This window comes from Prunus avium, chromosome 6, assembly GCF_965620075.1.
Source record: "Prunus avium chromosome 6, drPruAviu1.hap1.1, whole genome shotgun sequence".
Classification (NCBI taxonomy): Eukaryota; Viridiplantae; Streptophyta; class Magnoliopsida; order Rosales; family Rosaceae; genus Prunus; species Prunus avium.
The window spans coordinates 36,918,468-36,946,354 of NC_142289.1; the positions used below are offsets into that span (position 1 = coordinate 36,918,468).

The 27,887-nt window shown below is 39.0% G+C and overlaps 4 protein-coding genes across 4 annotated transcripts; all 4 read right to left on the reverse strand.

The window, feature by feature from the left end:
* Positions 1-1,781: 1,781 nt before the first annotated feature.
* Positions 1,782-8,841, reverse strand: LOC110748436 (heavy metal-associated isoprenylated plant protein 47-like). Its single transcript, XM_021948414.2, has 3 exons — positions 8,706-8,841; positions 8,513-8,591; positions 1,782-2,175 (listed from the first exon to the last, which is right to left on the reverse strand). The coding sequence occupies exons 1-3, from the start codon at positions 8,709-8,711 to the stop codon at positions 1,931-1,933; spliced, it is 330 nt and encodes a 109-aa protein (XP_021804106.1). The 5' UTR covers positions 8,712-8,841; the 3' UTR covers positions 1,782-1,930.
* Positions 8,842-10,632: 1,791 nt separating this feature from the next.
* LOC110754799 (heavy metal-associated isoprenylated plant protein 47-like) lies at positions 10,633-11,363 on the reverse strand. Its single transcript, XM_021955910.2, has 2 exons — positions 11,223-11,363; positions 10,633-10,994 (listed from the first exon to the last, which is right to left on the reverse strand). The coding sequence occupies exons 1-2, from the start codon at positions 11,308-11,310 to the stop codon at positions 10,711-10,713; spliced, it is 372 nt and encodes a 123-aa protein (XP_021811602.1). The 5' UTR covers positions 11,311-11,363; the 3' UTR covers positions 10,633-10,710.
* Positions 11,364-15,323: 3,960 nt separating this feature from the next.
* On the reverse strand, positions 15,324-15,987 carry LOC148294134 (heavy metal-associated isoprenylated plant protein 16-like). The gene is made up of 3 exons (XM_088254118.1): positions 15,910-15,987; positions 15,765-15,843; positions 15,324-15,550 (listed from the first exon to the last, which is right to left on the reverse strand). The coding sequence occupies exons 1-3, from the start codon at positions 15,985-15,987 to the stop codon at positions 15,324-15,326; spliced, it is 384 nt and encodes a 127-aa protein (XP_088110244.1).
* A 5,880-nt stretch (positions 15,988-21,867) lies between these two features.
* On the reverse strand, positions 21,868-23,602 carry LOC148294135 (uncharacterized). The gene is made up of 2 exons (XM_088254138.1): positions 22,295-23,602; positions 21,868-21,965 (listed from the first exon to the last, which is right to left on the reverse strand). Exon 1 carries the CDS (start codon positions 23,576-23,578, stop codon positions 22,304-22,306), a length of 1,275 nt encoding a protein of 424 aa, XP_088110264.1. The 5' UTR covers positions 23,579-23,602; the 3' UTR covers positions 21,868-21,965; positions 22,295-22,303.
* Between the last annotated feature and the right edge of the window lie 4,285 nt (positions 23,603-27,887).

The window sequence follows — 27,887 nt, forward strand, 5'->3', positions numbered from 1 at the left end:
TGTTTTGAACTTAGGTGATTATATTGTGAACAATATCATACAATCTTAGATTTAGTAATGGACCGGTTTTATTTAGTTAAATAAATAGAATGAGATACAAAAGAATCTTTGAAATATTTTTATTTATTTATTCATTCTATGGATATATGTTCTCGACTTTTCTTCGCATCCATTATTCCTGGTCTCACTTTTCACTAATGTTTTTTTTATTTTATTTTATCTTTTTGTAATTGCAAAGGACCAACTAATGTAGTGGTTTGGAGTATTTACTCCCTCAGGCAAGGTCCTGAGTTCGAGTCCTAGCATCCGTGTAGTATGTGTGAGTTTAGTATGTTATCGCCCCTCTCAATAGGAAAGGTCCTAAAAAAATAAAATAAAATAAAATAAAATACTCACCATAAATCACTCACCATAAATGTGCATGCATGTACTGTAGGAGGAGAGAGAGAGACACGCTACCAAACCATCAAAAAATCTTGGTCTGAAATTGATAAAATTGCTTCTAAGCCTGAAGGCCTCTCAATTCTAAGAAACAATAAGTTCCGTACTTGCAAGTGCATACATATAGCTACCCTTGCCTTCTCCAATGTTGTGATTTACAAAATGTTTATTTACTTGGAATTGGGGAAGTTGTGAATTAGCTGGGAAGTTAGGAATAAGAGAGAGAATGAATTAGTATGTGATCAGCTATCCTCACTTAATCAATCTAATCATTGATTTTTCAAGTATTGAATTATGGATTTTAATGTGAAACACACATGTTTTTTTTTATTTTTATCAATAGTAAGGCATAAATATGACCTAAATATGGCATAGTAAGGCATGCCAAACATGGCCTAAATATGATAGCTTTTATCAGAAAGGTGCAAGTGATGTAGTGTGCGCAAGCCAAATTGTAAAGTAATTAAAGATGGTGCATTATTTATTTCTTATGTAAGGTTGGAGGCTTGGAGCATTAATTTGAATCAATTTCTTTTTCCTTTCAAGTTTTTGTTCTTCTTGTTCTAAATGAGCTTGGGTTATTCTTGGGTCAAATGGGGTTGTTGACAATTGGGCTTTTTTTAATATTTATTTATTTATAAATTTTATAGATTGATAGAGAAGTGAGTTTAACAACGTCGTCACCAAATTATCTGATTATTTCAGTCCAAAAATTCATATGTCATTGACAAGTGGGTTTTAAAATTTTTTTTATTTAAAAAAAAGTGATTGGGCATAGAAAAAAAAAATAATTAAAAATATATACATATAATTGCAGTGTATGTGTGAAGGGCTCCCTAAATAAATAACGAAAGTAAGGGCCTGTTTGGTATTCAACTTGAACCTAACTTTTTAAACTCAAAAACAGAATTTAAGTCCAAAACAAAGAAAATCTGTTTGGTAGCCCTATTTTTAAAAACTCAAACTCAAGAACAACTAAAAAACACCCCAATTATTAAAAACAAAAAATATCTGTTTTTTCAGTTTTTTTCTAACAACCCACAAGTACTCACATTTTTAAGATTTGAAAACAGTTTTCAAGTTGGATACCAAACAAGTTTTTGAATCTTAAAAATAGATTTAAGAACTCCTTATTTTTAAGAAAAATCAAAGTTTTTGAGTTTCCTATTTGAATAGGATCCCAAGTTTCTTGGCAAGTAGATCAATGATATTACAAGCCAACAACTAATTGAAGCTTAAATATGTGATCAGGGGTTTGTCGACAATCTTGACCTTTTCAGTTAATATATATATTACGGCTAATTTTTTAAACCATGTAATTAATTGGCTGATTGGCAAACTGAAACAATCGTCTGGCACCTTTTAACTACTTGATCAACGAAAATTACATGATAGGGAGGATAATAGCTGATCCGTTGTGGAAAAGTGGGTTTAAAGACGATCAGAACTTTATAGATGGCTAAAAGCACTTTGTTAAAAAGTGCTGTTTTTACCGGAGGTAGTATCCATCGTGGTAGTATCCATCGTAGTGCACAGGATAGTGAATATAGCTTGATGTCCATTCAATTGGAACAACTGGCTTTGCATCATCTGGTTTCTTAACTTCTTCAACACTCACTATGGTGGCATAACTAAGCTTCTTCTTCAATGATTTGGCCAAGTCAACCGCATCGACTCCTTCTCCAATCACCTCCACATGCCCTTTCTCTACTTCTATCGACACTTTGCTCACACCTGCGCTTAATCAATCATGAATTAACTAATTAATTATCATTTGTGTAGCCACCAAAGTGTTTGATTATTTGAGTGATCGATGCATACCTTTTTTTTTGAAAGGAAACTTTTGTATTAGAAATCAAGAGGATGAGGCATCCTCGATTACCAAAGAAAAAGACAGAACAAAAAGCAGCAAAAAAAGGAAACAGCAAAACTCCAGCATCCTAAGAAACACGCCTTAGGACACTAACAACCCCCTACATTAGCACGGCTACCAAATCTCTCATGATTATGGAGTAATGGTAGTCATTGAAATGCCCAGAAACAGAAGCCCAAATAGAAGCCCAAAATTTAACTCTCTCCCAGACTTCCTCAAAGCTTGCACCTTTGTTCTCCTGAAAAATCCTACGGTTTCTTTCCATCCAAACATTCCAGTAGATAGCGTGGGTGAGACAGTTCCAAAGAGTTAGAGCTTTTTCTCTATTTCCTGACACGGCCCACTTGATGCTAAGAAGGTCCTCACAGCCTCTAGGGGTCACCCAAAAAACGCTGAAAGCTCTCAAGAGATTCCACCAAAGATTTAGTGAAAACGGGCAATGCAGGAACAAATGATCGATGCTTTCTGCACTTTCTCTGCAAAGAACGCACCAGGAAGGGGATAAACACATCTTCGGATGTCTTCTTTGAATCAGGTCGCAGGTATTGATTTTTCCCAAAGCGATCAGCCACACGAGGAATTTAACTTTCGGGGGAGTCTTTGCTTTCCAGATGGGACTAAAGGGGGTGAAGGCTACCCTTGAATCAATAGAGAGGAGAAGAGTCCTAAAAGACTTGCAGGAAAACGACCCGTGGTCCTCAAGCTCCCATATTCTTTTGTCCACTCTAGTGCCAGTAACTCTCACCTCCTCCAGAATATCCAAAAGATTTACCTCTTCGGTACTCTCAGCCTCCGTCAAATTTCTTCTGAAGTTGAAGTCCCATAGATGAGGGGTGACAGAATTGTTGACAAACTCTGAAATTTTGAGATTCTTTTTTCTAGAAAGGGAGAATAATCTTGGGAATAAAACCTGTAGAGTCCCTTCCTTCCTCCAATTGTCCTCCCAAAATCTAATCTTTTCTCCGTTTCCGACTGAAAATCTGCAACATTGAAGGAAAGAAGTGTACCCCTTCGAAATTCCTCTCCAAGGATTTCTATGAGAGAAAGTGAGACCCGGTTTGGGATCCCAACCATTGGAGGCGATTCTGTACTTGCTTTTAATTACCTTGTGCCACAAAGAGTGTGTTTCTAAAGGAAATCTCCACATCCACTTAGCTGTCAGGGCTTCATTTTTTTCTTTCAATGACCCAATACCCAGGCCTCCCTCTTCTTTAATTTTGGACACCTGCTTCCAGTTCACTAGATGCAAGTTCTTTACTTCTTCAGAACCTTCCCACAGGAAATTACGCATTTTTTGTTCCACCTTAGCTACCACCCCCAGAGGCATCTTAAATAGAGACATGTAATAAGAAGGGATGCTGCTCAGCACGGCTTGAATTAGGGTGAGTCTTCCGCCTTTAGAGAGGCAAGCCCTCTTCCATTTTTGAAGTCTTTTCTCCACCTTTTCCAGAACAGGGTTCCAGAAAGCAACAGAAATTGGATTTCCTCCGAGAGGGAGACCCAAGTACATCATAGGCCAACTGCCCACCTCACATCCCCAACTTCCAGCCTTAGCATCCAAGGAGGAAAAGCTGGAATTGATACCGAGAAGAGAGCTTTTCTCCTTGTTAATCTTCATACCCGAGACTGTACAAAACAACTCCAAAACCTCCAATAAATTACTCCAGTAATCCGCTTTATCTTCAAGGAAAAAGATAGTGTCGTCTGCAAATTGGAGGTGTGAAACTTCCACTGAGTCATGACCGACCACTAACCCGTGGAGGAGGTTTGCCTCTTGAGCCTTATCTATCAATCTACTCAGCACGTCACTGACTAGAGTAAACAGGAAAGCGGATAATGGATCGCCTTGTCTTAGCCCTCTAGTGGCCTTAAATTTACCTCTGGGTTTCCCATTAATCATCACAGAATAATTGACTGAATCCAAGCACCCTTTGATCCAGTATCTCCACTTTGAACCAAACCCTTTCATATCCATCACATGCTCAAGGAAGGTCCATTCGACATGATCGTAAGCTTTCTCAAAGTCAATTTTAAACACCAGCCCTTTCTTTTTCTTTTTTCTGATTTCCTCTACGACTTCATTTGCAACTAAGACTGCATCTAGGATCTGCCTTTTCTGAACGAATGCTCCCTGTGCTTGAGAGATAGTTTGGTCTAGAACTTCTTTTAATCTTGACGCCAGAACCTTGGAGATGACTTTGTACAGGCTTGTGACAAGACTGATCGGTCTGTAGTCCGTCACTTTCGAGGAGTTCGACTTTTTAGGGATGAGACAGATAAAGGTTTCATTTGTGATTCCATTGACAACTCCACTATGGTGAAATTCTGCCATAACCCTCATGAGGTCTTCTTTGATGAGCTCCCAGCAGGATTGGAAGAAAAACATCGAGAACCCATCCGGCCCCGGAGATTTGTTCTTGCCACAATTGAAGACTGCTAGCCGGACTTCCTCCACTTCAAAAGGCCTTTCTAGCCAGACTGCGTCCTGATGACTGATTGGGCTCCAGTTTAGACCATCAATTCTCCTGCCTGAGTTTCTGTTGCTGCTATAAAGCTGTTTGAAGAACTTTACAACTTCCCTTTCTATACTTGCTTCATCTTCTATTGCTCCCAGCTCCTCTACTTCTAGAATTTCTATAAGGTTTCTTTTTTGGAATCCGCTTGCCACTTTATGGAAATACGATGTGTTCCCATCGCCCTCTCGAGCCCACTCAACTTTTCCTCTCTGCCTCCATCTCGTTTCCTCCTTTTGAGCCAGGTCTCCCAGCTTGGTGAGAAGGTTCTCTCTTTCATTCCTTAGTGAGTTGCTCAGGCCTTCGCAACCTTCAAGCTGGTCCAGAACCAACAACCTAGCTTCAGCCTCCCGCTTAGCCATCTCAATCTCCCCAAAGACCTCCTTGTTCCATAACTTCAGTTTCCCTTTTAGGGATTTTAATCTTGTCATGAATTTGTAACCTTCCCAACCGGAGTGTTGTTCCTCATTCCACCACTGTTTTATTCTTGTCTTGAAATCCGGGTGACTCAACCACATGTTTTCGAAACGGAAAGGCGAGGGACCCCATTTGGCTCTAGCCGTATCCAGTTCGATGGGGCAGTGGTCAGAGGTGGTCCTCGGCAAAGCTTTGTGTCGGTAGTGAGGGAAACGCTCTTCCCAATTCCCAGATACTAGGAAACGGTCTAGTCTGCAGCACACTGCGTTCTCCCTGAGATTGGACCAGGTGAATGAAGCGTTGAGTAAGTTGGGATCCCGCAGGTTGGTGTCTTGAATAAACTCATTGAACTCACGCATACTTTTCGTAGCTCTACCGCCATTAGACTTTTCCGCTAAGAACCGAACTACGTTAAAGTCACCTCCGAGACACCATCTATCGCCGCAATAGCCAAACAAATCTGCCAGCTCTTCCCAGAAACTATACCTTTCCCTTTGTTTGCACGGGCCGTACACCCCTGACAACCACCAGTCTACAATCTTGATAGACACAGAAAACTCTCCCACCATGGAATCGCTTACCGTGACTGTTTGAGAATTCCACATAATTAGTATACCTCCAGACCTTCCCACAGAAGGGGAGAAGACCCACTCCTTAAATCTGGATCCCCACACGCTCGCTACTAGTTGTCTATCCACCAGTTCCATTTTTGTTTCTATTAGAATGATAATGTCAGGTTTGAGTCTTCGTAGTTGTTCCTTCACCAACAGTCTTTTCCTCCTACTCCCCAATCCCCTTGTATTCCAGCTGATGATCTTCATTAATGAGAATTGTAATCCCTCGTATACGTCTCTTTCTCTTCTTTGTTCTTGTTCCCCAGATCGGCTTTGCCTCGCCTTCTTTTGGTTAAGTTCTTCTTTAGGGGCATCAGAGAGATGTCCATTTTGTTCAGTAGGACTTTATGCTGAAGATCATGCCGCCCTTTCTCTCTACGAATTCTTCTTTTCCTGGTGTAGTGCGAGTTTTTTGGATCAGTCGTAGTCACAGGTTCAACTTCTTCGTCAGCCTCATAAGCTTGTCCCTTAGTGACCTCATCTCCAGTTGCTCTCGAATCTGTTGTGTCTGCGAAGAGAGCCTCAAAGAGCCCTTCTTCCCCTATGAATGCAACAGGCTTGGGTTTAAACTCAATCGAGGACGCGTCGTCGGCATACTCCGAGTCGGACGACGGTAACGTAGCCGCTGAATCCATCGAGTCCGGGCAGATCGACGAAGCGTCGCCGATATCTTCAATCACCTCTTCCGCTTTTGAGAAGAGGAAATCAGCTTTCATTGGCCCCTCAGAGTTGGAGAGACGAGCGTCGATGTGGGGAAGATCGGATCTACGACCTCTAGCTCCTACCCCGTTCTCCCTCCCAAATTTAGATAGGAATTTGAGGTGCTGTTTTGTCTTAGTCGAAGTGTACCCAGAGGTCGACTGCCGATGAAATATTGTGTCCTTATCCATCCCGTGCCTATAGGCAGTCTCGCTATGGGCTTTAGAGGGCACCGCTGTGTTGAGCACGAAGAGATTAGGGGGTGGGGACATGTGTTGGCCTGTAGGAATCTTGCTGGGGCCACCGGGTTCTGAGCCCAGAGGATATCTAGGAATGTGCGATCTGTCACTTAACACGTTTTGTCCCTGCACGCCTCCGAATATCAATGATGTAACCTCCATGCTTCTGTGTTCTGGCTCGGTATCCTCAATATTCTGCCACTCACTCACTTTGTCGCAAGATGGGGCCACTTGGGGAGAAATTCCGACCGCCGGGGGAGACGAGTTCACCAGTGATTCTCCGTCGAGAGCGGTCTGCGGATTCCGATCTGGAAGCTTCAGCGAGTTCAGCACGTCTTTCTTGTTGGGAAAAGCCTTATCTGATACGGTGGGTCGAACCGCTGAAGATATTGGTCGAATCTTCACGTGGAAAGTTTCAGTGCCTTCAGATATTCTCAGAATTTCAGGTAGAAAACCAGAGGAATTACTTCTAGTTTTAATCTTTGCTTCGAACAGGTATTTGAACTTTTCTGTCCTGTGCCCCACTTCAATCAAGCCCCCGCATTCCTCTCCTATGCGCTCAAAGAACTTCTTGCTCCACCAATGCATGGGAAGCCCTGAGATTCCGATCCAACCACCGTAGCTGACGATTTTGTGTGTGTTATTTTTCAAACCTTGTTCCCAGCTGAAAAGCCACACGTCAGTTTGATTCTCGACTGCCACTCTACCGATACTACTAACTTTCAGTGCCTCTAACTTGCTGTCACAAGTAAAGAAGGCTCGGTTAGCTTGGTATGGGAATAGAGTAATGTCTTTCTTTAATAAATCTCTTAGGGCGGCCCGAATGTCGTCCCAGGATTGATGAACGACTTGTCTTTCGCAGACCACCACCCAACTCCAGTTAGAGGTATCATCCGGCAGATCGTTCTTTTTTTTCGAGGTCTCTGCTACCTGACTGGTTTGAACTGCCTCTTTGTAGGTCTTGTTAGATGCACTGCTGCATGCTCTTGAGCCACCGCGATCGTCTGATACAAAGCTTTGCTTCTCTTTTCCTGTCAGTATCGCCTCAAGGTTTTCTTTGAGAAGGATCCACCCTATATTATGCAGGCCCTGAGGAACAATTACAGACTTCACGACTCCGTACACACATTTTGTTAATCTCATATGAGTACCCTTGGAATTATAACTCCTCTCTAGCCACACTTGGTACGAGTCCCCTCTATACATTCTGAAGACTACCTGTTCTTTGCTGACCGAGAGGACCTGCAACTCATTAATCAGCCATGCCACACACCTTAGCTCAAGGGAGATGTGGAAGAATCGTTTCCTGACCATCTCGGTGATTAATAAAGACCCTCCATACGACCCTTCATCTACTTTAATCCTGAACTTCTTTGCTTCTATGTTGAAAAATCTCGGTACGTGCCTCGCGCTCACTACCCTTCCCATCTTACTCAGCGCTGATACTTAACTCACCTATTTTTTGCTGCAGATCATAGTAAGGTGTAGACTGCCTGATCCTCAGGAAATCAGGGATTTTGATACGACAGTTGTTTGGCAATTGCAGCAACCCCTGTGCGGGTCTTCTTCATCATCGTTCGATGGAATTGTTGTTGGAATGGTGGGGATTGAAGGGATTGTTGAGGGGAATGAGGGAAGTGGGTTGGCTGGCAATGGAGGGAGCACCGTAGTGATTTCAAATAAAATGGGCCTAAAAAAGATTGTATCGATGCATACCTTTAGCGACCGCAGCAATCTTCAAGGCCTTGGTTCTGCATTTCTCAGACTTCAGCTGCACCTTCATGACTATCTTTTGCTGCATAGACAAGGATTGCGGTTAAAGCTTATTGTTCAGTTGCCTCAAGAAAATCTAAATTAGTAGTTTAGACTATCGCTTGGATGTAGGAACAAATTAATGAAAAGGGCTTACCTTCATGTCGGAAATTGAACTATATGAAAAATATATAAGTAGCCTTTTTTGGGAGCAGAAAACTCTTATGAATCTATATGAATGAATGTGTCTTTTTTGTACTTGAAGACTTAGATGTCCCTTGCAATGCAACACCAAGTCTATGCGGTATTTATAGGAGCTTATAGTCTTCATAGAATATATTAACTGCAAGTAGACTCCAAGATTCAATACACGTTCAGGTCAGCTGCTTGGAAACCAAGATTTTCACACACTGAGTCAAAGACACTGTACGAGATAGATTCAAATTTGATTCAAGGAGACCTTGACTTTTCCTAAAGACAAGAGGAAAAGGTGGAAGTGCAATAGCTCCCATCTGGTTCCTTTTCCATTAAAGTATGAATTTTACTTTTAAGTGATTGGGCATCTTGCATGAATGCTTTGTAATAAAACCTTTAGTGTCTATACAAATAATAAATTGGAGTTTTATGTGTGAAAGCTTCATACATAGATAACTAAATAAGTGGAGAGTTTCTTCACATCTAATAAATTTTATTAGTATGCCAAAATAATTAAAAGAACAAACATTAGTTAATTCCAAGTTCTAATATCTGAGTTTTGGTGAAGGACAGAGATGTTTTCAAGTGGACGGTTAAGATTGGATTAAATATTATTAAGTCTTATGATATATATATCAATCCTCTTTTATTGAGGGATCCCTACGAAAATTTTTCCAACGATCCAAACTATCTATTTTTTAATTCTACATTTATAGATCATCCTTGCAAAAATTTAGACAAATCAGAAACCGTTTAGATATCCAATTGTGTCATACAAAATCAATGAACACGGTGCTTCAAGAAAGTACTAAAATTTCAATAATTCAATTGAGTGGTCAAATGTTATCGGATTCAAGTGATTTTTTGTAGAGATAATCTTTGAATGAGTATCTACAAAATAGACGGTTTGAATTAGTGAAATACAATACAGAGTGGACCTTACAAGAGTGTCCATCAAAGTCTAGGGGAAGGGAAACCAGGGCATACTAAAGCCTCTTTGAGGACTTACAAAGGGGGTCTTAGCCCTTTTTTTGATTTTATAGATCACTTATCAAGAGGGATTGTCAGCAAAGAAACTCAAATAGCGAAGATAATTATCCTTACCAATTCAACTAACCTTTGTTGGCTAAGTCTTATTGTATTAGATGATGTATATATGTATAGTGAAGTCATAGGAACCATCTATGTGGGTCAATCCAGGTAAAGACAATTGAGTCAAGTCCGGTATTAATTGGTACTGTTCTAACAACCGTGAGGTTATATATGTGAATTGGTCTTAATTGAGGGCAAGCCCAAGCAAAAATGCGTTCAGTACTTTATTTTTATTTTTATATTTTTGTGTGTGGTGGGGCTTTACTGTGTCTGTATTAATTAGTGCTTTAGCTTATTGAAGAATTTCTTTCAAAATTGTTTTGATGGTCCCTTGTCACCATTTGGTATGGTGCATGACATTTAGTCTCTACTTTGTTGTAGAAATAACTAGATTAATTAAATCCTAGGGATGACAGTTTGTACCCTAAACCTTCTTTCACTACAAACTTAAAATTCAAAACCTCACAATCCTTATTAACATATGTACTATATATTAAAATAATTTATAATTTATATACGCATGAAACGATTTGTTATCATCTCACTCTGGCGCGCGCCTATGCATGCTTTTAAAAAACATTGACTAGTAATAGTGACCCATTTTGATTAAATCATGTCTCTATGTATTATGAAGTCAAGAAACAATGGAATAGTTGTGCAATTTCATATCCTTAGCTAATTACCGAATGGACGCTCATGCTTCTCTTGAGGAATTTGTGTTGATTGCGTTTGAAAACAAAAACTAATTAACACACATAGATGTTGCTTTCACTCTCTTTTAAGTTGTTAAACTCAAGAAGATGTTTATATATTGATAAGTTTGGTAATAAATTTAATAATACAAAATGAATAATGAAAATGAATTTCAATCACAATTACATAATAGAACAATTGATCTGTTGCGGAGATTCATCATGAACCACACGATAGTGAGTAGAACGATGTCGTGGATGATGGACATAGCTTGATGTCCAATATTGTGTTGTTGTTGGAGGAGTTGGTTTCTTCTCCTCCGCATTTGCTTTCACTGGTTCAACACTTACTATGGCGGCGGAGCCAAGCTTCTTCCTCAACGACATGGTCAATCTCGTGGTATCAACTCCATCTCCAATCACCTCCATCTGCTCTTTCTCAGCTTCTATCGACACTTTGCTCACACCTGCTTACATATATATATATATGGATGGTCCTGTGAGGATGCGAAATAAAGAATTGTTCCACATTTGAAAGTTACGAAACTTTGCACAAGACTTACAAAGAATTGAGTTACTTTCCAATTACAAATTGGTTTTGGTGTGGAACGTTAACTTCCTGTAAATTTAGATCGTAAGTTAATTTATCAAAGAATTAAAGTTTCCTACAAAAAATTATATATAATTTTGCAAACCTTTAGCGACTGCAGCAATCTTTAAGGCATTGGTTCTGTGTTTCTCACAGTTCATTTGCAACTTCATAACTATCTTTTGCTGCACCATGGTAGGTAGGGCCTTGCTTTATGAGTTGATGTGATTTACTTTAGAGGTGGATGAGAAAGTAGCCCAACGCGATGTTGTCTTTATAGGAGTTTGGTCGTTTTATAATACTATTACCTCCGGTTGACTTGTCCCCACAAAAGACCAAGTCTACACACCTTCAACTAAAACAAACAAACAACTTTTTCCGCACTCATACACTGAGTCAAAGGAACCGTAGATTCCAATTCTTGTAGTAAAACGCGGCTGATCAATACTTTTGATTAAGAAAGACTTGCATTTCACAGGCGGCTGTGTAGCCAGGATGCTTCTTGTGGTCCTTCCAGAAATCTTATATAAAGAATAAATTAAAGTGGACTTCATATTTCATTCATTGCACAATGGAATTAGAAGCTTCAGTGGTTGGGGTTTGGTCCAGTGGTTGGGGCTGGGTCCATCATGTTTGGCCGAATGTGAGCAGGCTCCTCAGTGAGGTCCTGCGTTCGATGCTCCGCATGTGTAAAAGAACCCCAGGGGAAGAGCTTTAACCTTAACCCCTCCCCGGCTCGGAGTGGTTGCACACTTGCCACCATTTTATTTTACCCAAAAAAAAAAAAAAAATGGAATTAGAAGCTTCTGCACAACACCTCATGCACTAATTAGAAATAAGGGTTAGTTACATAAAATTTCTCAAATTATTAGGTATTTCTCAAGTTCATATATGATTTGTTGGATATTTACAAATTCATACACAAATCCTAGGAAACCATACTAATTTATTACCCAAATAGTCGGCTCAATTCATGCGTTATTTGCCTACGTGGTGCTAGACAACATTTACAGTATCACTACATTAGCCGGTGATACTTCCATTCAAAATTAAACATGTATTTTTTTTATAAAAAAAAACTTAAGAGTTCTTTTCCAACCTGGACTTGTAGCCGACATGGCAACTTTTAAATGAAAATATCACAAGATGTCACACAATAATTTCTCCACATGTTCCTCCAATATGCCCAAACGAAGTCCCAAATAAACCAAATTCATCAATATTTGCAAAACGCACCGTATGGTGTCTCTCCTCGACCTCATTGCATCACACATTGACTTAATGCGTCAAGTCTGCACAAGTTTGCAGTTTGTTGATAAGGCCTGTTATATATCGATAAGGCCACGAAGAGATTTAATTGGCAGTTTGTTGGCTTCAAATCTTGACAGAGGAAAGACATAAACCGGAGATTATTGTGTCTTATGAAGATGAAAACTTATAGCAGAAAACTGCTAGTCAAAGTGTGTGTAAGCCGACTTGTAATGGTGCACAAAAACTTATTATTTCTTTAAATTTGGACCTTTCCGAGTCATTTTTGGTTTATTATTATTCATTTATTTTTAATTTTAAAATTTTGAAGTTTTGTTGGTCTTGTTCCAAATGGGCTGGCAGTATTGTAATCGTTCTGGCCCTTCTTGGTTCGGATAAAGAAAAATTAAATGTAGATCACAAATCAAGCGTTGCATATAAACTCTAATCAACAAATTTCAATAACAATATTACATAATAAAAACAAATGTTTGCCTTTTTATTCCACAACAAATTTCAATACCAATTACATAAAATAGAGCCTTTTACTATGGTAAAAATAAAACATTGTGATTAAAAGTGCTTAATTTTTTTATTTTTTTTTTGGTCAATGTTTGGTTTCAAAGAAACCAAAACGGGATAGATTGCAAACTGAGCCGGAAATACACGAACCAGGTAGAAGCAGCTAGACCTCAGTACAAGGCTAGAACCAAGCTTCTTACCCAGTCAAATTAAAACGAACAACAAACGCTAAGAAACAAAAAGAAAAGCCGTAAAACAGGAAGCTGAGAAAAGCCGCACCCCCAATAACCAATTGGCAAGGCACCCAACGCAAGACCAAAACCACCAGAGAAGTCACAGAAACCAAAGAACCGAGAGGAAGATGGTGATGGATACGCCATCACAGCTACAGAGAGCGCTACCATAATCCGAGAGGTAAGTGTCAAAAGCACTTTAAAAGCATCCTCAACAGCAATAGTATTACTGAGGAGAGACGCACCAGAACGTAACACGGTGGAGAAGATCCAACAACGAGACAAAGCCGCAAGGGATCGGAGGAGAACATTCACAGTAGGAAACAAAGACAAACGCACAAAAGCATAGCTGCCGACACCTCCAAAAAGAAGACAGAGGCATAGAGTAGAGGGGCTGATAGAGCATAAAAGCATCTTTCTGTGAGGAATTGTCAGGAAAATGCCCCAACCATGACAATTCCAAAATTGTAGATTCATGGACCTCTTGTGGCTGTCAAAGGCCAGCCACCACCGCCGTCAATAAGACCATTCTTAACCCTCAGTTCAAGGATTTCCAACTCTTTGGATGGACTCACCACTACCTCACACAGCGATGAGTCATTGATTGCAGACTTAGCCACACCAGTGGAGCCGTGTGCCCGTTTGCGCCCCCCTTTAGCACCAGCTCTAACCCCCACAGTTCCTCTAGTGAGTTTTAGAGAGCAGCCTGGGTTGAGCGACGGAAGAAATTTTTTCCTTTTTGACGGGGGGTTGCCACCTTCAAGGATAAATTTCTTCTTACTACGTTTCTGTTGTGTAGGCTGCTTCGTCTCTTTTGTGGGGTCAGATTCAGTAATCAAGGATGTCGTCTTGTGGAGTGCGACATCTTCCACAACCGCATGAATAATCTCAGACTCACCAATAAGGGTGGGGTCTTTACTGACACTAGCCAAGGAAAGTGCAGGGCCCAATAAAAAATTAACATTTAGGGTCTCAGTATTAGTTTCAGTTGGCACGCCTAGAGCTTCCTCTACTCGTCCTTTAGTTGAAGCACTAGGGGAACATGCATGCGTGATAATGGCCATTGAATTTGAAAAAAATTCTTTCACGACAGGATGTGAGCCCATCACTCCATTGGGAACCGTATCAGCGTGTTGTCCCCCAGCCGAATGCAAGTGGTCAGCATTGTCGAGTCTGTCCGCGCGTGCACTCCCAACGGGTCGGAGAGGAACAGCCGACTGCCAGGGAATCGGGTTCGGCCGGTGATGAGCATCTTCCACAGTCCTCCGCTTTCCCAGAACTTCCATCTCTACCAACTGAGAAAATGGTGTGCTACGAGAGTGTTTTACAGGGAAGAGTGGAGAGGGCCCCCTAGTGGCTCTCACCGCCAGCTCCGCTCCATACTTCATCCCTTCCTGAGCAACAACAGTGCCAAGAGTACGAACACATGGCTTACCCAAGAGATTTGCATGGCCAAGTCTGCCACAGCGGAAGCAGAAACGCCGCAGTCCCTCGTATTTCAGGTTGATCCAAGTTCGCTCTTCGTTTGCTCTGGGTAACCAGAAACCAAGCTGAAGTGGTTTTGTCGAGTCAATCTCGATTCTCATCCGTAAAAAGCTCCTGGTTCCATTGGTGGCAGGGTCCTCAACTCCAATAACAGAGCCAATTCTCTCTCCTATCAGTCGAGCATTCCTCCCCGTCATCAAACCAAGGGGAATCCCATGTGCTTGTATCCAATAGGTTGCTTTGTTTGGATGAATTTCTGCAAGTGCAAAGCTCTTGTTTTTTCTCTTTCTTGTTGTGTTTGGCTTGATGGACATGGTTCCCTCGTCTCTTATGGCTCGAGCTTGGTAGCTTTGCTGCTGTGAATTTCTCTCTCTCTCTCTCTCTCTCTCCGACCATGGAGAATGAAGTGGAAGTTGCAGATCAGCTCACCATTCACCTTGAAAACAACCTGGACTTGGCAGAAGACAGGTGTGGCATTACTCTTGCCGGCTTCCTCATCACTGAGAAAGAACCTCAGATCGGTGGAGTGAAGAATGCCCTCCAACGTGAGTGGCGCAACATCGTACACTCGGACGATGTCAAGATTGCATGGGCTAGTCCCAATGTATATGTTATTACTGCTGCCTCTATTGTGGTGGCTAAGAAACTTATTGAGAAAGGTCCCTGGCATGTCAACGACGACGTTTTCTCCATCCAGCCATGGCCACAAAGTGCTTAATTTAACATCGGCAGAATCCATCATAGTGTGGACAGTGAATATAGCTTGATGTCCATTGAATTGGAATGACTAGCTTTGGCTCCTCTGGTTTTTTCACTTCTCCAACACTTACAATGGAAGCAAAGCCAAGCTGCTTCTCCAATGACTTGGCCAAGGAAACGGCATCAACTCCAACTCCAATCACCTCCACTTCCGCTTTCTCTACGACAATGGAAACGTTGCTCACACCTAATTAATTATCAGTAATGAGTACCTTTCTTATTCAAAGGGGCAATAACATACTAAACGGAAGCTAGGACTCAAACCTAGGACCTTTCCTATGGGAGCAAATGCTCCAAACCACTACACTAGTGAGTCCTTTGCATAAGTAATTAGTATAAATTGGTCATTTGGGTAGTCACAAAATTAATTGGCCATTTGAAATTGAGATGCATATATATACCTTTGGCTTCTGCAGCAATCTTCAAGGCCTTGGTTCTGCAGTTCTCAGAGGTCAATTGCACCTTGATCACTATCTTTTGCTGCATACATAAAGATCATATATTTACGTATAAGAAAAAAAGAATGAAATGAATTAAAAGGCTTACCTTCGTATTGTAGAGTGAATACGAAATGTCCTTTTTGCAAACACAAAACTTTATGAATTTATATATGAACGAATGCATCTTTGGTTTTTTTTTTTTTAATAAAAAAAACTTGAACACTATTGGTATGGTATGGCTGAATTCTACTTGAACACTTGTAGAGGTCACTTGGAAAATAATACCAATGCTATGCTCTATTTATATAGGAGCTTAGGCTTAGTTTGGTATTGCTGTGCTTTTTAAAAAAACTGCTTCTGCTGTGCTGTGAAAATAAACAGCTGTGAAGTGAAGCAGCAAAGTGTTTGGTAATCTATATTTGTAAAAGTGCTGTGAGTATAAAAAGCAGTCTTATAATGTTTGGTAAACTTTTTTCTAGAAGTGCTGTGAGAGTGTATAATGACAATAAAGGGCACCATGATGAATTTTTTTTAAAAACCTAAAATTATCATAAGAAATAAAAAATGTATACTTTTTTCTTCCTTTTGTTTCCTCCTTTCTTCTTCCTTTCCAGGCCCCATTCCCTTTTTTTTTTTCTTTCTCCCTCGTCTGCTTTCTCTTTTCTTCTTCCTTCAGGGGCCCCAATTTTTTTTTTCCTCTCCCTCTTCTCTCCTTCCTCCTTTCTTCTTCCTCTGTTTTTTTCTTTCGTCATCTTCCTCATCCAAAATCTTCAAGACAAAACTTGTTTTTGTTGTGATTTCATACAAATTCTTGTTATAAAGCCACCCGTCCCAGTTTTTTTCTTTTCTTCCTCTTTTCCTCTTCCTTCCCAGGCCCCCCATCTCTCAACCTTTTTACCTTTCCTCTTCTCCTCCTTTCTCTTTTCTTCTTCCTTCCAAGACTTCTTCCCTTCCCATGTTTTTTTTTAATTTCTTCCTCTTTACTTCTACCTTCCCAGCAACCCCCGCCCTCTTTTTTTTTAATTTTATAAATTTCTTCGTCTTTTCTTCTACATGCCCACCTCTTGGGGATTTGATTTTCTTTTGCTGAATGAGATAATTGGTTGGTAATCTGGGTGTTGAATTTTTTGTTGCCGTAGAGATAATTGGTTGGTAATCTGGGTGCTGAAGGAGATCTTCTAGGTTTGTAAAATAGGAAGCTGGGTTGGTGGGGTTTTGGGTTGAGTTGGTAGCTTTGAGGGATTGAGGAAGGGAAAAAGTTGCAGAGAGAGGATGATATTCTGGGTCTGTAAAATAGGAAGCTGGGTTGGTGGGGTTTTGGGTTGAGTTGGTAGCTTTGAGGGATTGAGGAAGGGAAAAAGTTGCAGAGAGAGGATGATATTCTGGGTCTGTAAAATAGGGAGGTGGATTGGTGAGGTTTTGGGTTGAGATGGTAGCTTTGACGGATTGAGGAAGGGGAGCAAGTTGCAGAGAGAGGAGAGGATGAGGCGAGCAATCCAGAAAATAAAAAAGGAACGACACTTGGGAGGTTCGAACTCGGGATGATGAGGATATAACATGTAATTGTGTGAAACAAATAAGGGCAATATGGGCAATTTGAAATTTTCATTTAAACCTCCGCATGCTTCTCCTCGCAGCAGTTTTCAGAAGCAGCTCCCCACCTGCTTCTGTTTTTCAGCTTTGAATGACAGCAACTTATTAAATAAGCAGCTTATTTTTGTTTTACCGAACACCCAAATCTCCAAATTTTTTTTTTAAAGCTGCTTATTTTTTAAGTTAAGCAATACCAAACTAAGCCTTAGTCTTCTTAAAATATTACCTCCGGTTGATCTGTCCCCACAAAAAAAAAAAGAAAAAAGACTTCGACATATAGCTAGTTAGCTGCTTGGAAACCAAGATTTCCACACCGTACGAAGATTCCAATCTCATTAATTCCAGAATACTTTAATATGAAGTTTTTCATATGTGGATGCACGAATGCTGATTTGGCCATATACATAGAAAACAAAAACTAATTCGGAGTTTATGTGTGAAAACTGCATTATGTATAAGTAACCTAAGGAATAGAAAGTTTCTTGGAAGAAGAAAAATTAATTAATTCCAAAGGGATGTCTTTCTTTTTTTTTTGGTAAAGAGGAGGGCAAGGCCCAACAAAACACTAAGGAACAATAAGTCTGGGTAAGCACACCCTACACATATCCTTGAAGATTAACTGATTGACAGCAATAGGAGCAGTAACCCAAGTATGGAGACCCAAAGGCTTGGTGACCCCAATAGAAGCAAGCATATCAGCAACAGAATTGCTTTCTCTGAAGACATGATGAATACGACAAACACCACCAGTCATGCTAGCTTTACAACTAGAGATAAGAGTGAACAAAGGGTGACAAAGGGATGTCTTTCAGGTCGAAGGTTATAAGATTTATATGCTTTGTCAGTTAGAGAATGTTATCCTTGAGGATTGTCCTACTGTTTAATTCAATAAACTATTGACTTCTCTTTCTCTTTTTTCTTTTTTTGAATTAAATTTTAAAAAAATGTTGGTGTACGTATGTGACTTTTGGGTACAGGTGCAAATGAACCAACCTTCTCTTGGTATTGTGGATTTCAAGAAACAATGGAATAGTTGTGCAATAGTTTTGATATGCTGGCTCGTTTGATAACCTTTTCAGTTTTCAGTTTTTATTTTTTATTTTTCAAAAGTTGAAAACTGAAACCTTGTTAAGTAACTTATTTTAATTTGAAGTTTTCAGTTTTATGTGAAACTTGGAAATGAAAGTTTTTCGGTCAAATTGTGAATTTGATATCATAGAATGAAAGTGCATGTTACTAAGAGTTCGTAGTATTTTTTGGTGAATTTTTTGAAATTAGGTTGATTTTTTTGTGAATTTTGGAGATGGAGTTCACGAGGCTTGGATTGGGTCCGTGGCCAAACGCAAGAATTGAATGACCGGGTCCAAGTCGGAAGGTCCCAAATACCAAATTTTGATAACTGGAGTGCATGTCATATGTTTCGTGATGTAAAATTAATGAATGAAATATAGGAGCTCAAAAAAATGAAAATGAAAACTGAAAACACTTTCAGTTGTTTTAAAAAATAAGGGTGATTTTGAAAACTAGATTTCATTTTTTTGAAAACTAAAAACGAATCTGTTACCAAACATGTTTTCAATTTAAAAAAAAATGAAAATGAAAAGTTAAAAGTGAAAATAAAATGGTTATCAAACAACCCTTAGCTTCCCAAATGGATGCTTTTCTCAAGGAATTTATTATTTTCAGGTTGTGTTTGAGAAGTTTAACATATACTTGTTTCACTCAATTTATTAAACTCAAAGTCATACTTAATAATTTCTAACAAGAATAATGGTCGGGAGAATGCTACATTTTAATGCCGCATAATATGACAAGTGATATTGTAACTCATGTACTTCCAAGTTCTTCCTTCCACTTCTCATTTTTTTTTTCCATATATACATATACTAAAGGGGATATGAACTTAAAAACATCATTCTTGTTTTAAGAGAGAGGTACATCACAACCCCTTTCGAAGATCAAATAAAGAGATCTGAATACAAAATTAAGAAGTTATTTCATAATAATCCTGGTAACTCACAAGCTTGTATATTTTGGTAACAATATATAAGGTATGCTGCGTATAAGGTATGCTGGCCACCATATGAAGGCGTCTAGTGCTTTGATGCAGACGTATTAGCTGCCTTTGATGCTGCAATAAGTGATGGAGTCGATGCAAGGACAATAGAGCCAGCAAGAGATAAATCCCCTTCCAAGATATCAAAACATAAGAATCCCCTTCCACCACCGACTAGCATAAGACCTGTCCAAACTCTTTTGAACAATTAGCAGCTCAAAACTACTGCTATTTTGATGTTTTCATTACTGCTTGGTTTATTAAAATATGGTCAATGTTTTAACAGGACAATTTAAGTCTATTTTTTGTAACTTAAACTTGCTTAAACAAGGCATTATGCCACTATTTAGATCTCCATGTCTATATAAAGCTTTAAAACATGCAGCAACGCACGAGCACCTTTGCTAGCAATCTCTAATAGCAAAATTCCATAGCTATAAACATCCACCTTCACTGTGAAAGGAGAGCTTTTGAACCACTCCGGGGCAAAATACCATTTTGTTCCTGTGAAGAAACTGAATAATCTATTGGTATTGAATTGATTTGAATGAAAGGATACAAGAGGTTTTATACTACACGTGAGGAATCAGAGTTCCGTAATTAAAGACCTAGAAAATAGAAAATAGACAACAATCAATCAAGCTCCTGATCCAATGCATATTCCTGGGAATATTGCCTTCAACGATGATGGCTGACTTTACTTCCTGCATTAACAATTCCCCTGAATCTAGAGTAAGCTTGTCTAGAGAGCCATTGCTCATAAACTCATATACAAGAATCCAGTGCTGCCCCTCATTGCAGAAGCCTAGTAGGTGGACTAGAATTCTGTGGCTTGTTCTGCCAATTGCACTCACTTCGGCTCTTAATTCCAAATCATTTTCTCTGACACTAATCCATTGAGGATGACTCCTTCAGTGAAGTTCAGTTCATACAGAGGCAGGATAATTGAATGATGAATTTTTTAATTTATTTATACAGAGGCAGGGTGTTTTAACAATCATTGTGTAAAATTTTATGCTAGTGTGAATAAAGACACTGCATATCAGACCAAATCTCGCAAAATGAACTGTTTGAATGTAACGCAAAAAGCCAAAAGCCGAATCTCACAAAGCGAACTTGAATTTAAATAGTTCTTTGCATACCCTAATATAAATTCCATTCAACAATCCCTGTTGCCAAAACAACCCAAATCGATTTCTGCTTTGTGGGTAATAGAAAATAGGCATAAACAGTGGTTTTGGGTCTGTAAACTCTCTGTGACCTCTAATCCAAAGTTTTAAATCTATTGAAAGTAAAAGCAACATTTGCATGCTGTGACTAACTTGTCTAAAGCAACATTCATTTTTCAATGAAGTCAGCCCAAACTAATTCACATTCTACAAATTCTTTTAAATTGAAAAGTTTCAAGTAATTCATTAATCCAAAACAGATGACAGACTTGCAGCAGACAAATCTTTTCAGTTATACAAATACTAATCAGAATGACTAATCAAAGAACAAGATCAAAAAACAGACACAAGGACAGGCAATATGCAAGGCTTACCCACCTTTCTTTTATAATTTAATGCAAAGACAACATTGGGAAAGAAACAGACTTTCATTAAAAAGAAAAAAAATAGATACAGATACAACTAAAAAGTGGCTAAGATAGCCACCAAAAATAAACACAAGAAAAAACTACATGATTATAGCCTTCCAATCCAAATAGATGAAACGAAAGCAAATATCCCTAAATTTTGTCGAGGTAGACACCCATTACGACGCCCAAAAACGAATCTTATCCCATAGATGACCAACCTCATCCTCCCTTAGCATCTTCAAAAATTCTACTATTCCTCTCCCCCCAACTACCCAGAAAACTGCCATCATAGCACAAAAACCCAAAACTAGACCCCTCTTCCTTCCACCAAGCTTGGGACAAAATAAATATTCCTTCCAAAAAACACTGCCACTACCACGACTAAAACACATGTCGCAGAACACTTAAAACTAATTCATTCCTCTCTCTCTCTCTCTCTCTCACACACACACACACTGCCACTACCACGACTAAAACACTTGTCGTAACCTACAGAACACACACACACACACACACACACACACACACACACTCTCTCATAAACTACAGATGAATCAGGTTTAATAAAAGGATTATGGAAACACATACACACACACACACTCATAACCTACAGATGAATCAGGTTTAATAAAAGGATTACTTTCCTTAGAGTATACCAAAAGTAATAATGTCAACAAACTTCAATTTAGAAACAGATCATAAGAGAGTCCATGAGTGACCAAATTCCAACCAGAAAATGAGGACAGTAACCAGAACCAATTTTACAAAAATGTAGAAGATGAAACCTGTATAAAACAAAAATTAGTTTCTATTAACAATGCATAGTGAATGTTTATGTGCATTCTCTAAGTAACAATGCATCGTGTACCATCTTCAAGCAGGGTTCTTCAGCTGACATACTTTTCATGTTTGGCTTCAGTTCTAGTTGGAGGACCTGCAAATAGATCATCTTGATAAGAAAGGCTTATTTCTAACTGAAATTATAAAGTATTTGAAAATGTAAAAACGCTAAGTAATCTTTAACATTTGAATAGCATTTAGAAATTTTACAGCAGATCTACCTAGAGGAGACAAATTACTTACTAATTGTATAGCTAGTTCAGGATAGGGATTCTTCTATATGTAATTCAACTATCATTAAAAACATTCAAGACATAATATGTTCATATGATCACTATGTGCACAATACTTCAGAAAATTCAGAGCAACAAACTCATTTAACAATTATTGAATTAGAAAAGGAAAAAAATATCAATAAGTTACCTTTTTTTTTCACAGAACAATGGCATCGAGCAAGCCTACTCTAGTGGCACTCTGTTCGGATGTCTCGTTGACATAAGACGTACACTTGAAAGGACCACAAAAATTCCGAAGGGCTAAGGAGCGTATGCTGTCTTCAATTTCAAATTCGAACATCATGGAAAAGATCTCTTTCTTCTTCATTGATTCGTCCCCTATGTCTGTGGACAAAATTAGGCCGACAATTTGAGCTCCTAGATGGACCAACATAGGTTGTATATTACGCGCGCATATAGGTAAATGAGGTAGTTTCAGTGGTTCAAGAGCTTTCAATGATGTCAAATCCTTTGACATCAAGTAGACAATCATGGATGTATCCTTCCATTCAAGAAGAAGATCAAACTCATCAAACACGTCACAGTAGTCATCATCCTTGGGGTAATCTTTGTCATCAGCAACTGGATGAACTTCCAACTTACATGTGAAAAGCACCCAATCCCCATCCCTAGTTTCCACCGCTAAAGTTTGGCTACCCAAAGGCAAGGAAAATTCAGGGTAGTCGGTGAAAATATGTTGTTCCCATTGGTGGTTGGGGTCAGCCATATCAAATCGATACATAGGACAACCTGATATTGAGACAAAAATGTTACTTCCTACAACTACACAAGAAGTCCCACGAGATAATCGAATGTATCTAAAAGTTGGGCATTCGGGCAGAGTCACCCATTTCCCCACTTTTGGATCAAACATCTCGAACCCCCCACTAAAAGGTTTCCCAGCCCATGTTTTTAAACAGAGAGTAGAAAGCACATACAATCTGCAGTCATATTGCGCCACAAGGGGACAACACTTCCCTCGTTGAAAAGTACTGCTGTTGAACACGTAGGAGGGGTCGACCATTCGGTTAGGATCCTCAGTATCAATGATTCTCATTGCTTTGCTTGGACATGATCGGTACTGGTAGCCTTCGAATATGCTTTCTTGACCTCCGGCAAACACTATTTTGGATCCGTAAGCACCTATACCCATACCGGTGAGTGTTGTGCCAACTGGATATTGCCCAATCCGCCAAACACCAGAAGACGAAAATTCCAGGAGTTCAATACTGCAATAAACAACAGGGTGGTCCCGGCCATACAAGCCAAAACACAAATACACGATCTTAGTCGAATCCCAGTCCTTCATCATACTCTTCTGCTCCTCCTCATGCCTCTTATGTTTCTCCGAACGCAGCCCTTCTTTTTCTTCTTCTGGTCCTCCTCGTCTTCCGCTCTTCCGCTCCTCCTCTTCTTCTTCATGATTTGCCATAGAAATAAACGCCTTCGAATTTGCCTATGGGTCAAAGATATCCCTAAATTCTCAACCCCAGTATATGTGCTGGGATATTAAAGCAGAGATTCATTACAAATCAGAACCAAACTGGTAATGAAAAATCCTTCAATATCTTTGAATTGCGAAGAAACTCAAATGCATAGAACTAAAACAAAAAGGAAATTTTTGCACACAAAAAAACCTGTATAGAGATACCTGAGAGCAGCTGATGAAGAGTTGGAATGGGTTTGGTTTTTGATGCAGAGAGACGGTGCCCGTTTGAAGATTGGAAAGAACAACAATTTATTTTGGGTTGTGTACTTAAACTGGGTTTAGGGTTTCGTTTGTGATTCTGATTAGCACCGTTGCATGAATTTTTCATTTTATCTAACGGCGGTACGATTAGTAGTGACAAAAAGAGATATGTGATGCACGACGTCGTTTGGCAAAATTAATAATATGATGCACGACGTCGTTTGGATGAATCTTTTCATTTTGTTGCTTGTTATATCTTCTCTGCTATTATTATAAGACTTATAAGTTGAGGGACTATAGCATAAATTAATAATATGATGCACGACGTCGTTTGGCAAAATCATTTTCATTTCATCTTCTACCTTGGGTCGAAATCGACCTCTCCCACTGCGTTAAACCGCCAAGGCCGAAAACTCGGACAATGAACACCTCACGGGGCTGTCACGTGCCCTATCCAACTCTCTCCTCGTCCGTACAACAGTGAGCAGTCGTCGACTTTCCCCCTGAAAAACCTAACGAAGTTGAACTTCGAGCCTAGCCGACTTCGTCGCCATCGATCTCGAGTTCGATCGAGCGGACGTCTGCCACCTCAAGGTCAAGTTAGCGGTGCTTCATTTCTCATGCGTGCGTGCTATTTTTCTTTCCTTTTAGTTTTTAGTTTGTCGTGTGTTTGGCTGCGGGGAAATTGGGGAAGTAAGAAAAGAACAGAAATTTAGGGATACTGCATGACTTTCTTGTTAATGGCACATTGGCTTTTGCTTCACTTACACGTACGTGTTAGTTTGCTGAGAAATTGCTGGGAGAGGAGATAATTTTGATTCCAGTGTTTTTCTTTGGTGTTTGGATTGGAGTGAAAAGCTAAAAAAAATTTGAGTTTCTTTTGCTTGGAATTGCCCTAGAACTCATCTATCTTTGTTCCAACTTCAATTCTATTGCTTTATCCTTCTATTCTCTGTATTTTGGGTATGGTTGGGTCGCTGGACAGCAGCTTATAGCCCCTGCCCTGCATCATATTGACCCGGTTCTTTCCTGCATCGTCTCTTAGCTGAAGGGTAGAGGCCTGTTTATTAAATGCGAAGCTTGCTCTAGCTTGTCTTCAAGAGAATATACATACATGTTCAACTGAAATAGTAATTTAGAATTTTAAATCTCAACCCTTCAGACATTTCCATCTCATTCAAATCAACTTTCTCTAACTAAGATCCAATTTCCAAACACAGTAGAAACTCTTCAAAACCTTAAACATATTATATTTAAAACACAGGAGCCCTCTTACAATTCCTAAGGCAATTAGCGGTGCTTAAATACCAAATACCAAATACCAAATACCAAACAAGTTAATGTCTTCATCAGGCTAGTATATTTACAAATATTTAAGCATTGATGTCGAGCAATTAAATATGAAAATGGGATGGTGTTTTAGTGTATCTGGGCTTTTTGGATCACTCCACTAGTCCTGTCCAGTGTTTTTGAAGCATTTATCTATAGCTTCCCCATTAATGGCTTGGAAAACAGCTGATTCATTTATTTCATAATCAGATAAAAATTATCTGGCTTGATTGGACATTGTTTAGGTATGTAGCATTACTTAAGAAAGGGTTTGCAAATTGACATTGTTTATGGTAAATTGTTTATTTGTTCTTGGATGCTAGATTTAAATACTTGCTATTTACATTAATTCCTTTAAAAAGTTGTGATTCAAATTACTAGGGGAAGGAAATCTGGTCTGGGCTTTTGGATATTCAATTCTGCTCAGTTCAGACCTAAGGTTGATGGGTTTGAGTTGTTATGATCAAATACACATAATTTTGGCATTCTTGGTGGTGGAATATCTTAGCCATGCAGAGCTTGTGATTTGGAAGCTTCTGTTCCAGAGGCTGGTGATGGAGGTTTATGCTTTGTCATGTCCCATGGGTTTTGGAATTGGAAATGTAAAGCAGAAATCTTGAAGGTTCGATGGCTAATCTTAGTTGGTTTGACTTTGATATTTGCACTCTATGCTTTTTTTACTCAATTGCATCAGATGTCTCATCCTTGAAACAGTAAGACATAGTAAGAAGACTCCACAACATTACTTATCTTAAACACCTTTATTAGCTAAGGCTCATCCAGTTCTATTTACTTCAATATATACTAATTACATGTATTGCAATATACTAAATTCTCTATATAATTATACATTACTAATTACAACAGTTTGTAAACACCAAACTACTCAAGAGCACTCCAATGAGGATCAAAGCTGAAGTATCTTTCTTTTTTGAATCTGTGCCTCCAGGTGTTAAAGTAGAATTGTCTTTCCTCATTTTGATCAGAGATTTTCCACCAACACCAGGGTGAATCAACCCGTTTGAAAGCAGAAATCTCTTCTTCCAGCACTTGTTTTTCTTGAAATTGGCAACGCGCATAAACAATCACTCAGGCAACTCTGCCTGCACCAATCCTCAGTTACTGGCTGAAAATGGTCATACTCAGAATAAGGCCAATCTGTGTTCTGCATCTCTTGAAAATATAAGGATTCTGATTCTAGTGAGGCGTCATCACAACTTTGTGAATCAAAGTCCTGTTTGCATCCTTCAACACATCATCTGGATCAATATGGCTGTAACCATATGGACACTGGCAACTTGGTCCTTCATCCTCATGTCTGCATAAGCTGTTGAATCCACATGCACCGCCGCCTGTATATTCCAAGAGCGAGGTGCACATATTTGAAGGCATGTAAGACAAAGTAGACCAAGCCATGGAGCACCTTCCCACAGTTGAGCTGGTACTTTTAGGGTACACATGGTATCTAAAAACTCCATCGTACTCAAGAGTTACTCTCTGGTAGAAATCCTGCTGCATACATAAAGATCATATTTACATAAGAAAAAAATAACTCTGATAAAAAGAATGAAATGAATTAAAAGGCTTACCTTCGTATTGTAGAGTGAATATGAAATGTCCTTTTTGCAAACACAAAACTTTATGAATTTATATATGAACGAATGCATCTTTGTTTTTTTTTTTTTTATAAAAAAAACTTGAACACTTTTGGTATGGTATGGCTGAATTCTACTTGACCACTTGTAGAGGTCACTTGGAAAATAATACCAATGCTATGCTCTATTTATATAGGAGCTTAGTCTTCTTAAAATAATACCTCCGGTTGATCTGTCCCCACACAAAAAAAAGAATAAAAAAAAGACTTCAACATATTGCTAGTTAGCTGCTTGGAAACCAAGATTTCCACACCGTACGAAGATTCTACTCTCATTAATTCCAGAATACTTTAATATGATGTGGATGCACGAATGCTGATTTGGCCATATACATAGAAAACAAAAACCAATTCGGACTTTATGTGTGAAAACTGCATTATGTATAAGTAACCTAAGGAATAGAAAGTTTCTTGGAAGAAGAAAAATTAATTAATTCCAAAGGGATGTCTTTCAGGTCGAAGGTTATAAGATTTATATGTTTTGTAAGTTAGAGAATGTTATCCTTGAGGATTGTCCTACTGTTTAATTTTTTTTGGTTACATTGGAGGAAAGAAACAATGGAATAGTTGTGCAATAGTTTTGATATGCTGGCTCGTTTGATAACCTTTTCAGTTTTCAGTTTTTATTTTTTATTTTTCAAAAGCTGAAAACTGAAACCTTGTTAAGTAACTGATTTTAATTTGAAGTTTTCAGTTTTATGTGAAACTTGGAAATGAAAGTTTTTCGGTCAAATTGTGAATTTGATATCATAGAATGAAAGTGCATGTTACTAAGAGTTCGTAGTATATTTTGGTGAATTTTTTGAAATTAGATTGATTTTTTTGTGAATTTTAGAGATGGAGTTCACGAGGCTTGGATGGGGTCCGTGGCCAAACGCAAGAATTGAATGATTGGGTCCAAGTCGGAAGGTCCAAAATACCAAATTTTAATAACTGGAATGCATGTCATATGTTTCGTGATGTAAAATTAATGAATGAAATATAGGAGCTCAAAAAAATGTAAATGAAAACTAAAAACACTTTCAGTTGTTTTAAAAAATAAGGGTGATTTTGAAAACTAGATTTCAT

What these genes read in the sequence shown, in the direction of transcription:
- LOC110748436 (XM_021948414.2), bottom strand. An exon ending in GATTGCTGCGGTCGCTAAAG is followed by an intron (nt 2,176 to 8,512) that starts GTATGCATCGAT and finishes GATTAAGCGCAG; the next exon opens with GTGTGAGCAAAGTGTCGATA.
- LOC110754799 (XM_021955910.2), bottom strand. Translation starts at nt 11,310, where the DNA reads ATGGTGCAGCAAAAGATAGTTATGAAGTTGCAAATGAACTGTGAGAAA. An exon ending in GATTGCTGCAGTCGCTAAAG is followed by an intron (nt 10,995 to 11,222) that starts GTTTGCAAAATT and finishes ATATGTAAGCAG; the next exon opens with GTGTGAGCAAAGTGTCGATA.
- LOC148294134 (XM_088254118.1), bottom strand. Translation starts at nt 15,987, where the DNA reads ATGCATTCGTTCATATATAAATTCATAAAGTTTTGTGTTTGCAAAAAG. An exon ending in ATTCACTCTACAATACGAAG is followed by an intron (nt 15,844 to 15,909) that starts GTAAGCCTTTTA and finishes TTATGTATGCAG; the next exon opens with CAAAAGATAGTGATCAAGGT. An exon ending in GATTGCTGCAGAAGCCAAAG is followed by an intron (nt 15,551 to 15,764) that starts GTATATATATGC and finishes ATAATTAATTAG; the next exon opens with GTGTGAGCAACGTTTCCATT.
- LOC148294135 (XM_088254138.1), bottom strand. Translation starts at nt 23,578, where the DNA reads ATGGCAAATCATGAAGAAGAAGAGGAGGAGCGGAAGAGCGGAAGACGA.